This window comes from Mangifera indica, chromosome 16, assembly GCF_011075055.1.
Source record: "Mangifera indica cultivar Alphonso chromosome 16, CATAS_Mindica_2.1, whole genome shotgun sequence".
Lineage (NCBI taxonomy): Eukaryota > Viridiplantae > Streptophyta > Magnoliopsida > Sapindales > Anacardiaceae > Mangifera > Mangifera indica.
The window spans coordinates 13,469,326-13,481,994 of NC_058152.1; the positions used below are offsets into that span (position 1 = coordinate 13,469,326).

At 33.7% G+C, this 12,669-nt stretch overlaps 3 protein-coding genes and 1 non-coding gene across 4 annotated transcripts; 2 read left to right on the plus strand and 2 right to left on the minus strand.

Annotated features, from left to right (window-relative positions):
- Positions 1-357: 357 nt before the first annotated feature.
- LOC123198506 lies at positions 358-1,190 on the plus strand. Its single transcript, XM_044613190.1, has one exon. The coding sequence runs from the start codon at positions 510-512 to the stop codon at positions 1,143-1,145; it is 636 nt and encodes a 211-aa protein (XP_044469125.1). The 5' UTR covers positions 358-509; the 3' UTR covers positions 1,146-1,190.
- A 1,670-nt stretch (positions 1,191-2,860) lies between these two features.
- On the plus strand, positions 2,861-5,821 carry LOC123199028 (the record flags this gene model as incomplete). The annotated part of the gene is made up of 5 exons (XM_044613823.1): positions 2,861-3,016; positions 3,118-3,191; positions 4,264-4,390; positions 4,478-4,792; positions 5,149-5,821. Coding segments are annotated over 5 exons (945 nt in total), but the record flags the coding sequence as incomplete, so codon positions are not given.
- A 358-nt stretch (positions 5,822-6,179) lies between these two features.
- On the minus strand, positions 6,180-8,354 carry LOC123198548 (annexin D2-like). The gene is made up of 5 exons (XM_044613234.1): positions 8,193-8,354; positions 7,442-7,587; positions 7,079-7,297; positions 6,711-6,923; positions 6,180-6,636 (listed from the first exon to the last, which is right to left on the minus strand). The coding sequence occupies exons 1-5, from the start codon at positions 8,332-8,334 to the stop codon at positions 6,340-6,342; spliced, it is 1,017 nt and encodes a 338-aa protein (XP_044469169.1). The 5' UTR covers positions 8,335-8,354; the 3' UTR covers positions 6,180-6,339.
- A 1,321-nt stretch (positions 8,355-9,675) lies between these two features.
- Positions 9,676-9,748, minus strand: TRNAR-ACG. The gene has a single exon. It is a non-coding gene; the product is annotated as a tRNA-Arg (tRNA).
- Between the last annotated feature and the right edge of the window lie 2,921 nt (positions 9,749-12,669).

Here is a 12,669-nt window from a genome sequence, read left to right on the forward strand (position 1 = left end):
ATAACAGGATGCAAATCCCAACTTGCAAAAGGCTGCTTTTTTTTTTTTTTTTTTTTAATATGATATGATATCGACCTCTGCATGCTTCACAGACAGCTTATTTTACTTCAATATAATCTTTTTCACAATCTCCAATGATTCCTTCGTATATCTCGCAACATTATATCATACTTTATAAATTCATACAAGCTTTCGTAATATTTGTAGTAAATATAAAAAAATATTAAAATATAAAATTATTAAAATGCCTTTTTAATTAATAAATATAAAAGTAAAATCGTGGTATACTATCTTTCCAAAGCAAATAAGACTATTGGATCGAAATGTTGCAACTTTCTTCGAACGCAAACACTACCTTCACTTTCTGTTGTCTCCATATATGCAAGCACCAACTATATATAACCCCATAATCTCAAACCCTTATTCACAGGCAAACTCTCATCAATTTAAAGCTTAGAGTTCTAGTTTCAATTCTGATACCTAGAAGGTATATATTCTAGATCATAAAAATGGTTGCTCACCCTCCTCAATTTGTTTCTTCACTTTCTTGTGAACTAAGAATCATAAGAGCCAAAAACATTGAGCTCAATAAGTCCATCAGTAATGGTGGACTCTTTGTTAGATACTATCTCTATGTAGGCAACAACAAGAGAATTCAACTGAACACTCAAGAGATCTCACCAAGCTCTGGTCATCTCATTTGGAATGAGTCCTTCTCATTGGAGTGTTTAGGAAGCGAAGAATCCATTTCCAACTTGAAGCAACAGACTGTAGTTTTTGAGCTGAGATGGAGAAGAACAACCCCTTCATTTCTTGGGAAAAAATGCAAGTCACAACTAATGGGAAGGGGTGAAATTCCATGGGAAAAAGTCCTTGAATCGCCAAAAATGGAAGTAGAAAACTGGGTTGTGATGGCTTCAAAGCAAAGTGATAATAATACTAGGGTTTGTAATGAAGATGTTAAGCCTCCATCTCTCCAAGTAGCCATGAAAGTTGAAGTTCCAAAGCTGGTGGAGATGAAGAGAAACGAGAAGTTGAAGAAGAGGGATGATCATCGTGAAGAGTGTGGATGTGGAGATGCTGGGGCATTTCATTGTGTAGATTATGAATTATATGCCCTGATGGGAGCTCTGGAAGTACTATAATTGATTAGCTTAATTAGCTAATTAAGCACTAAATTAGATTATGGTTGGTGTTGCTTCATTATTAACTTTTTTTTTTTTTTTTTTTTAAGTTTGTTCTTTTGAGTTCAGTGTATAAAAAATGGCTAAGATAAAACTTTTAGCGTAAACAATCAAGTTTTATATTAATCTATAACCACATGATTTTAAGAGAGTTTATGTTGGTTCATCTTCCGTAAAAATCAAGTTCAATCTTTGGTTTGAGCATGTTATCCTTTTACAATTTTTCTTTTAAATTTTACAATTCAAAATTTGAAATAACTATCTTGTCATATCATCTCAAACAATGAAAGATGTTACATTCTTATATATATATCTAGTAACAATGTGTTTGGTGATAAAAGTTGAACTTAGGCTATTAAACTTGGATTTGAAGTAGTTAGACAACATGAAACTACAAATTCCAAGTTGAATTTGACTTGGGGGCAATAATCTAATTTATACATTTTATATATCGCAATGGAGATTCTCTTTCCAAACTCATTACTGACGTTAGGGGTGTTAATGGGCCGAGCTAGACCCAGTTGGGTTGGCTCAGGCTCGACCCATTGGGCTAATACGCCGGGTCCAAAGCCCAAACAATAATAAACTTTCGACTGGGTCGACCCACTAATATATAAAAGCCTAAGGCTTGACCTATATAAAAATGAGTCTTAAATGGGCCGGGCCAGGCTGGGTTTTAAATATTTAAAAAAATTATTTAAAATTTTTAAACACAAATTATTTTTTAAATTATAAAACATAAATAAATATATATTATGATAATATTCAAATGGATTGAATTCATATGATACTTGATCCATTTGTAATATTTTGTAATGATAAAATAAAAATAAAAATAAAATTATAAACACAAAAAATTATTATTTATGCATTCAAATATTTTTTGAAAGATAATTGATGAGAGGAAATGAGATTAAAAATATAATGAAATAATTAAGATTGAGAGATTTGTAAATGAAATTGAAAATAAAGAAAAATTGAATAAGTTTATATAAAAATAAATAAATTAATTAAAAAATTAAAAAAAAAATGAAGGCCAAGGCTTCTACTACAAGGCAGAAGCTTTGCTTTCCTCTGCCTAACAAGGCTTTTGCTTTGCGGTAGAAGGCAAGAGCTTTCTGTCACAACGCAAAAGGATACACAAGACATAAACTTTGCTTTTGCTAGTAAAAATTAAAATTTTTTTTTTTTTTAAACAGTATCGACGTGACTGGACCAACCCATGGGTTTAATATTAAAGTTTGAGACTCGGCCCAATAAGCCTATGGGCCTAGCCCGACTGTTACAGTATCAGTTCAAACTTTCTCGTGCCGTACTTTTTATTCGTACTTCGTATTGAATCTCTATTCGATTTGACCTAATTGACATGTCTAACTGACGTAGATAATATGTATTATGCATATTGGTAAGTTAAGCTCGTGATTGTGATTCATCAAGTTAATAAAGCTCTTGATTGAATGGGCAAATTCACTTTAGATTGTTCTATGGAGTTGATATATTATCACGATCAAATTGAGTAACAAAGAAATTACTCAGGCCAATGAAGAACTTGCAACGCATTCAATCATTATTTTAAAAGATGGCGAGTATCAATACAATTTTGTACTCGTGAGAGTACCTCTTTTTCAAAAAGTTTAGTGCATTTTTTAAATTCAAAATAGATAAATAAAATTAAAAACAAGAGGAAGAAGAAAGGGCAGGAACTGGAACATGTAGAGTACAACGCCAGTGAGGAAGCCTCACATGTCAACTTCCGATCTGCTGACGTGGTCCGAAGTTCCTCCGTCGGAATCCGCCGCACCCGTCTCCGCTACTTGTTCTCATCTCACCAAGTAAAATCTCATGCATTTCTCTCTCTCTCTCTTTTTTAAGTTTTAAAAAATGTTGTGATGTTTTAGTCATTGTGAACTGGTGGGTGTGCAATGAATCTCAGCTGTCCGATGGTATCAGTAAAGTGTTGTTCGGAGGTCAAATCACCGACGAAGAAGCTCAGTCACTGAACAAGAAGTAAGTAAAGTGAAGATCTAGTGTGAAACGGCATCGTTTTTCAGCTCGGTTTTGGTGCAAAGTTTGGTTTTTGAGCTTAGTTTATCTGTGGAGTTTTGTTTTTTAAAATTTGCATGCGAAAATGAGGGGATGTGAAATCCGATCTAGTGTTTCATTTGAACTGATTTTGATTGATTCTAATGCCGTGAACAAGTAAAAATTGTCTTTTTTTCACAAGAGCTTTAAAATGTATTTGAATTTTTTATCAAAAAAATAATCTTGTTCTAGTAACAATATGGTGCTTTCTTTTGTTTTGGGGGACAATTATAGGTTATTGTAATTTTGATGATTCTGTAAAATATTATGCTAATGTTTATAATTGGACAATTTGAGCTTGTAATTTGATGGAGGAAGCTTATTGTTTTATTTTTGTTATTATTTCTTTTATTGAGTTTTTTTTCTAGTGAGCTGTAAATTTAGGTTTTGCAGTGTTGCATGTTGGCCTGTGACTTTATATTCTGTTGCTTTGTCGGGATTTTGATAAATTTTTTGAAATTTATGCTATAGAACTGGTAAATTTGGGGTCAAATGTGTTGATTGTCATCCTATTGTTGCCCGTAATTTGGAAAATGTAGAATCTAAACTTCTAACTTGATTTTTTATTTTTCTTTTTCCTGTTTTATGGTTAGCAGTACATGTAATTTTTGTAATGCTGCATGTTGGTGTGTGGCATTTTAGAAATCTGTTGTCACACCTGAAGATTTTGATAAAATTTTTAAATTTATGACCTTTTACTGGCAAATTGGAGCTAAATTTGTGGATGTTGAGCCTATTGTTTTTTGTAATCTGCAATCTAGTTTTTCATCATCTCTTGTTGAACTTTTTTATTGTCTAATTCATGGTGAATTGAAATTGTGAATAATGCTTTAGGTGGTGATACTGTTGAGAGTTTCAAATATGTTCATGACAATGCATAAGGCTGTATCATGTAGTATGTGCATCGAATGGGATATTGAGTGTCCTGTTTTCAAGATATTAATGGCTGTTTTCTTTATCTACTGTGATCTGAAGTTTTAATCTTTGGTGTTCTCAGGAAGCCTTGTTCAGGGTATAAATTGAAGGAAATAAATGGCAGTGGCATATTTGCAGCCAATGGCGAAAATGGTGGATCAGAATCTGATTCTGCTAATCATAATAAAACAGGGGTGCACATTTATCAGGTATGTATTTAATCTCTCCATATGCTTAGACATGAGAAGTGTTCATGAGCCCAATTTATTTATTTGCTTTTGATGGTTGAATTTCAGCAAGCATTGAATGGAATCAGCCAGATCTCATTCAGTGTTGAAGAGACTGTTACCCCAAAGAAGCCTACCTCTATGCCTGAGGTAGCAAAGCAGCGTGAGTTAAGTGGGACATTGCAATCCGAGGCAGACTTGAAGAATAAAAAACAGATATCAGAGGCAAAGTTCAAAGAGATTAGTGGTCATGATACATTCAGCCCTGCTCCTGAGATTCAGCCCAGATCATTGGCTGCTGCACGCTCCTTGGAATCCAAAGAAAATAAAGGCATGGGGGAACCTGCGCCTAGGAATGTGCACACTTCTGTTAAAGTTTCCAATGTGAGCATACTTCTCCAGTGCCCAATGATCTTTCCCCTGTATTTATCTGGTTACTTTAATCTCTCTTTCATGTTAATGATTCTAATTTGCCTGGGTAGTTTATAATAGACTCACCAGCAATGAGTTTGTTTTATATACCACTTTTATAGGTAGCATTGTGATAGTTGAATCTATCATGATTAAATTTTAAAGGCCTATAGAATCAAGATGTAGCCCAGTTCCTGGTGCATGTGGAAGACTGAGGAGGATCCAACAATTGTGAATTGTTATTATAGATTCATCTGGTTAGCTTTTCAACTTTACCATCAGTGGTAATTAATGTAACTCGTAATGAACAGTAGCTTTATTTTTTATAGCCTGCTGGAGGTCAGAGTAATATCCTGTTCAGTGAAGAACCTGTAATCCAGACCACCAAGAAAATACACAACCAGAAGTTCCAAGAGTTGACAGGCACTGATATCTTCAAGCGAGATGTACCACCAGGATCTGCTGAAAAGCCTCTAAGCACAGCTAAGCTGAGAGAGATGAGCGGCAGTAACATATTCGCTGATGGAAAGGTAGAGTCCAGAGACTATTTTGGTGGTGTCTGCAAGCCCCCTGGTGGCGAAAGCAGCATTTCCTTGGTTTGATTTACAACCAACTTTGTTGTTGTGTCACTTAACTATCAGTAAATGTAGGCTTCTATGTATCCCAGTGTAGTCACTATGTTTTGACCCGTGAATGGCCAATGCCTGATGAAGATCATGGGCATAAGAAATCTATCTGAGTAGCTATATTGTGGCGTGTGCAATACCCATTGAATGGCCTGCAATGCTTAATGATCATCATCAGCATAGGGTATCCATTTGAGTACGTGTATCTGGTTTATGCACTACTTTTTAGTTCTTAACTTTTAGATCAGAGCCAGTGGGGAGTTGTCTAATTTAGTTATTTAAACTTTGCTCTCTTTCTGGGCAGTTTTATTATGTTTGTTCATTTTACTCCCATTTTCTCAAATAATAAAAAGACTCCCACCATTATCATCTGCTTGATGACTTTGAATTGATACACGATGAAAATTAGTGATAGCATATAGCCTTGAAAATGAAATGAAGAACATGAATGATTAAACAAGTTGTTCTTATCTTTATTTATAAAAAAAAATATAGATAAATTTTTTCTAAGCTCTTTAAATGGTAATGTGTATATATATCTTTGTTAAAGAATGAGTGAGATTTCATTAAAACCCAGATTGAAAGCATTTTAGACTTTGTGGTCTGATGAATTCTGACTATTTCTATACTCTACTGTTTTTCGTTACAGTAACTTAAAAAGATGACTATATTGAGGAATTTTTCATAATTATAATGCTAATTTGAAACTTTCATAACCATGGCAATGACTAATCTACAAAAAAAGTCCTATTATTCCATTATTTCAGAAAACACCCACACGTTCCAACTTACAGCTCTCAGAAAACTGGTAAAGCAGAGTCATACGAGTACAATCAGCCAAGCATACAAGCAAAAGATAGTGCACGGCTAGTAGCACAGACTATAAGCTACTGCTTAAGCATCTCCATGTCCAATCAAAGCAAGAAGAATTTTCTCATAGTCCCCAGAAGTGTCACCAACAATTGCTTTCTCCAGTGTGACACTGTTCCTCTTATGATATTCCTCCTTAATGCGTTGCATGTCCACCTCTGCACGAGTTGTTACTACTCTTGTTAGAGCCCATTCATCCGTTCCCAACTTGTTGATGGCACGGCGCAAAACCTTCTCAAAGTACTTTTCTGGGCAAGTTAAGCACTTGATTGTGGCTCTCAGTAGTTTGAGGAACTCATCATTGGGATCAGCCTTCAAATTCTGTAAATAAGAACCCATTTTAGAATGGCAGGGAACTGAATATGGCATATATTAGCTACAGAACATTTCAATACCTTGTTGATAGCATTTCCAAATGCATTGTTGTAGTGATTGAGAGTTGCATTCAGCTGTGCCTTGCTCCGTGTAGCAAGAATCCGAATTACCTCTTCATCATTATACTTCTTGTCTGAGATCTTCTCGTTAAGAATCTTAGCCTCTGATTTTGCCAAAGTCATATTTACCTCATTTCCTTCATAGCGGAATGTGCTCACAAGAGGAACCAAAAGCTGCAAAGAATCTTGAGAGTTAGAACGAAACAAGAAAACGTATCATGGTACGCAATCGCATTACAGTAGAAAGACTTGCAATGCTAAGAAGTGAATCAAGTTTTTTTGTCAAGTTGGAGCAAGAACAAGTAAATTAAGCAGGCTATAGTCTAAACCTTGCGGTAATCTCCGGTTGTGTGATGTGCAACATCTTCCTCAAGGGACTTCTTGTAACGTGCATGGTAGGCCTGCTTCACAGCAATTAGTTCAAGTGAAGATCTAGTACATGCGATTTCCATGAGAGTCCAGTTGCTTGAAGTTAACTTCTTAGTCGCCTCATTAGCCAAATATGCATCACGCTCTGCAGGGGTCAATGTCCATAGCAGCACAGCCCGCTGTTTTTTGAAGCAAACAAACACAAACACACAAAAGCTGATGAAAAACTAAGACCATAGTGTACAAATCAACCAAAACAAGTCTGATGCATAAAACAACCAGGTGAAATATGAAGAAAACTTAAGAAACATCACAAATCTGACCTCAAAATCACTTGAAAGTTCTTTATCCAGTGCCTTCAGAAGGTCTTCTCCATAAGTTGAAGCATAGACTTCTCTAATTTGCTTGCGTTGCTCAGCATTTCTGTGAGCCAAGATCGAGATGATCAAAGCTTCGTTCGTGCCCCATCCTGCAAACATGCTCCTAATTAGTGATCCTCAAGACATAGAAGCAACAATACAGATCAAACAGATGCAATATTAATATAGCACTAGAATATAAGCACAAAAGAGCACGATGAGGATGACACTAAATTTTAGATCCAAACAGCAACAAAGAGAAAAATACAATCAACAGAGTGAATATAGGCTTTGAAATCATCAAAACTCAGATTTTTAATCTCAAAGTGACAAACAATTGATTTTGGCAGTTCTACAGGTTTAAAGGTCCAAAATTTACAGAAAGACTCCATTTAAAACTCAAATCAACAGTAAAAAACACACAAAAAAAAAGACCTTCACAAAAGCAAGATTACACAGATCCAACAACAACATATAAAGTTATGAACAGTAGATGATCCAAAAACTTGTTCAAAGTTAAACAAAGAACCGATCAGGATCCTACATTATTGACTTGAAAGATCATCAAGAAAAAACCAACACAAACATAAAAAAAGGCAGTGATGTACATTGTACTAACAACAAATGGATGAACAAACATGAAACAAAAAGATCAAACCCCATAAAAAAAATGAAACCAGAAAGAAATAGGAGCAAAAGGGTGATGAAAAAAAACCTTTAAAAGCTTTCTGGAGTTGCTCAGCATCCTCGGCTGCAGAGGGAATCTGGGATGGAACTTTGATGGTGGCCATCGTCGTTGTAGTTGTGTGTTGGTGGAGAAAAGAAAACGTTTCAGGTGATGAAGAGGTATGAGGCATTCAGTCATTCTTATAGCGGATAAGTGTAGTCCTTGCGTGGATAATGTCGTGAAATTACGGTAAAGCCGCAAAGTATTAGTTTTTTACTACCAAATAAAACGAGTAATAATTTATGGCTATCTCGTGTTTATTGTATTTTTAATATAAAAATTACTTAATTATATAATAATATATTATTTAAATAATTATTTAATTAAAATTTAAATTAACTATATATAAATTTATTATAAAGTATAAAATAATATTATTTATAATTATTTTTGTATTTAATCAAATAATTTAAATAATATATATCATATGATTAAAAATTATTTTATTTTAATTTAAAATTATTCAATTATGTGATAATATATTATTTAAATATTTTAAATAATACACCTAAATATATTTAGTTTATATAAAAAATAATATTACATACATCTAATTTTTATATTGAATGGAGTATTTATTCTAATAATATTTTATTTTAATTTAAAATTATTTAATTATATAATAATATAATTTTTTATAAATTTAAATTAACATATATAATAATACAGATAGTTTTATGATAAACCTGACGAGTTATAATTTAAAAATAAAATAAGTTTAAATTAATATTTTATTAAGTGTAGATAATTGTATAATATGTACATGCAATTGAGACTTGGATGTACATCCGAATGCCACGTGCTAATTATAGAAAGAAACAGTTGGTGAATCAGCAGCAAAGGCTGTCGTTTGTTGTCATTTCCTTTTTTGTCCTCTTAACATTTTCATCGCTTTCACACATGTGTGGGCTCCACCTCTGTTGTCGTCTTCCTTGGGATTATCCATTTTCTTTTACTTCGTCGGTAAGGAGTAATTTTGGAGGAAAGTGGGTGAGCCAGAGTTTTCTTGTTTTGTGTTTGATGGTATCCAGATTCCAGTTTAAGTATCGTTAAGGATGGATGATTTGGTTTAAGTAACAAGATAAATTATTTGAGTCTGAGATCGTTGATTTGAGTTAGCCTTTGTCCAAGATCCAAATTAATCTAAACTAAGTATTAATTGGCTCCAGTTCGAAAAAATAATAACTGATTTGAATTTAATTGGATAAATTATAATATTATATTTAAAATTGAAAGTAAAATTTTATGAGTTTATTATGGTTATAATGAACTTGAGTTTAATAATAATCAAGTTAAGTTAACTTGATTTAACTTATTTAAAGCTCTAATTTATGTCACATATGAAATACTAATTTTATAAATATGAACAAGGTATTTGTATAATAATGGACAATATTTTTTCAAACCTATAATCAATTTTAATAAAGAGTAAGAAAATTTAATTTTTGCAAAACTAAAATTATAAACTCAACGACTTCACTGGGGATCGAACCCAGAATCTCTGGTTCCGTAGACCAGCGCCTTATCCATTGGGCCATGAAGTCCCCTCTGTTAGATATTTTTTAATTTTTTCTTGAAAACTGCTATTAAAATCTGAGTCTTAATGAAAATTTAACTACTCATAAGTGAGTATTTGAGATTTTCAAAGTTAAAGGGGGATACTTGAAAAAACAGCAATCCTTGGGTGGGAAATTGTCCTTTGGCCATCATCAATTCCAAACTCACATTTTTCATCTCAAAGCGACAAACAATTGATTTTGACAGTTCTACAAGCTTAAAAGTCCAAAATTTGCAGAAAGACTCGCCATTTAAAACTCAAATCAACAGTCAAAAGCACAAAACAAAAAAAAAAACCTTTACAAGAATGAGATTACACATAGATCTTGAGCAAATACAACAGAAAATAAAGAAGAAGAAAATGGAGAGAAGTCCAGTTTATTCTCTTTAGAAGAAAAACAAAACAGAGTTGTGTTTATATACAAAAAAAAAAATCTAACCAACCTGCTGTCAAAACTAATTACACGACAAAACTATGCTAACAAAATAATGCTAACTTAATAACAGAATAAAAAAAAGAATAAAGGAATAAATAAAATAACAATCTCTACATCCCCCTTTCAAGTTAGAGTTTGGTGGATGTCAAACAAACCCAACTTGGACATGAGAAGACTGAATTGAGAACCAGAAAGAGGTTTTGTAAAGATATCAACAACTTGCTGGTCAGTTGAAATATGCTGAGATTTGATAAAACCTTGCTTGAATTGCTCTCTGATTAAGTGACAATCAATGTCCCGATGTTTTGTTCTTTCATGAAACACTAGATTAGCAGTGATATGTAAGGCAACTTGATTGTCACACCAAAGAGGAATTGAAAGCTGTAAATAAATGCCAAAATCTTTGAGAATATAAGAGATCCATTGAAGTTCACAAAGCGTTGATGCTAAACTCCTATATTCGGCTTCTACTGAGGATCTGGAGATTGTAGTTTGCTTCTTGGTCTTCTAGGAAATTAATGCAGAACCTAAATAAATACAAAAACCTGTTAAAGATTTGCGAGTTTCAATGCATGATGCCCAATCTACATCACTAAAAGCTTCCAATTTGAGGGAGTTGTTGATTGGATAGAACAAGCCTTTAGATGGACAACCTTTTAAATACCTAAGTAAGTGTAAGGCAGCCTCCCAGTGTGATTGATATGATGAGTTAACAAACTGGCTAAGTTGCTAGATTGTGTAAGTGATGTCTGGCCTGCTAATGCTGAGATACAATAAAGGCCCAACTAGCCTTCGATATCTGTCTGGTTCAATCAATAGGGAACCTTTGTTTGCAGAGAGCTTTTGACCTTTAGGAAATGGTGTTTGTGTTGGTTTAGCCCCTAGGAGTCCTGCATCTGTCAAGATGTCTAAAATGTATTTCCTTTGATTAATAGCAGTACCTATAGAACTCCTTGCAATCTCCAAACTAAGGAAGTATTTGGCATAGCCTAAGTCCTTGATTGTGAAGATTTTATCCAAGTACTGCTTGACAGAGATAATTTCTGCTTCAGAGGTACCTGTTAGAAACACATCATCTACATATACTAACAGTGCAAGAAAAGAATTAGATGTGTGCTTGACAAATAAATAGTGATCATGTGTTGATTGTTGGAAGCCAAAATCCTTAAGTTTAGCACAGAATTCAAAGTTCCATTGCCTTGAGGCTTGTTTCAAGCCATAGAGTGACATTTTTAGCCTGCAAACTTGACCTTTATTAGCCTTGAAATATCCTTCTGGAGGCTGCATATAAACCTCTTCATCTAAGTATCCATGCAAAAATGCATTGTTTATATCCAGTTGATGGATGGGCCATGATTTGGATGTGGCAATAGCAAGGAAGATTCTCACAGTGACTATCTTTGCTACAAGAGAAAAGCTATCAAAGTAGTCAATCCCTTCCACCTGATGAAAGCCTTTGGCAACAAGCTTGGCTTTATACCTCTCCATACTACCATATGGATTCAATTTCACTTTATAGACCCATTTAGAGCCTATGACTTTCTTTCCTTCTATTAAATCAGTAATTTCCCAAGTTTTGTTCTGCTCAAGTGCTTCTAATTCCTTATTCATGGCTTTAACCCAATTAGCATTAGTACTGACTTGCCAATAAGAAACTAGTTCTTGAATATGTGACACATTAGCTAAAAAAGATAAGGTGCAAAAAGTAAGGGTGGTTGAATGAATGGATATGTTGGTGGTGTGTGAGGTGTTGATGCAGAGACCTGTGATTGATTAAGGATTCTCTCAGTAAACTTAACAGTAATACAAGTTAAACTGGTGACATAATCTATAAGTCATGCTGGTTTATTTTTTATCCTAGTATTGTGTCTAGAAGGAAGTGAAACATCAATAGGGATTGGAATTGAGGGTGTAGAGTTTATTTCTTCAGGTAGAGAAACAGAAGATGTGTCTGTAATATCTGTTGTAGGTTCAAATGTGGGCATATCTATAGGTACAGGAGAATCATGTTGCACATTTGTTGTAGGTGTAGGTATGGAAGCATTATTGTTGGAATTAAGCAAGGAATCTGAATTTGAATCTAACACAGGCAATGGCAAAACAGTTGTAGGATTGACAACAAGAGAATCAAAAGTAACTTCATAAAGAAAAACCAATTCATGAAATATCACATCTCTAGAAACATATATCTTATGATTTTCTAAATCATAGGCTTTGTAAGCCTTTTGACCAAGACTATATCCTATAAAGACACATTTAAAAGCTCTATGGTCAAATTTGTTCTTATGAGGAATGATATTTGTCACAAAGCATAAGCAACCAAAACACCTCAAACTGGTATAATCAGGTAGTTTATTAAACAAGATTTCAAATGAAGATTTCCAAGCTAACAAGTAAGTAGGTAGTCTGTTTATACTGTGGGTGGCCATGAGAATTAAATGTCCCCAAAATTTTTTTGGTAAGTAAGATTG

Excerpts from the sequence above, each read along its gene's own strand:
- LOC123198506 (XM_044613190.1), top strand. The coding sequence starts at position 510 with ATGGTTGCTCACCCTCCTCAATTTGTTTCTTCACTTTCTTGTGAACTA.
- LOC123198548 (XM_044613234.1), bottom strand. The coding sequence starts at position 8,334 with ATGCCTCATACCTCTTCATCACCTGAAACGTTTTCTTTTCTCCACCAA. Across the intron at positions 7,588-8,192 it reads ACTCCAGAAAGCTTTTAAAG|GATGGGGCACGAACGAAGCT; the intron begins GTTTTTTTTCAT and ends GCATGTTTGCAG. Across the intron at positions 6,637-6,710 it reads TTGGAAATGCTATCAACAAG|AATTTGAAGGCTGATCCCAA; the intron begins GTATTGAAATGT and ends TCTTATTTACAG.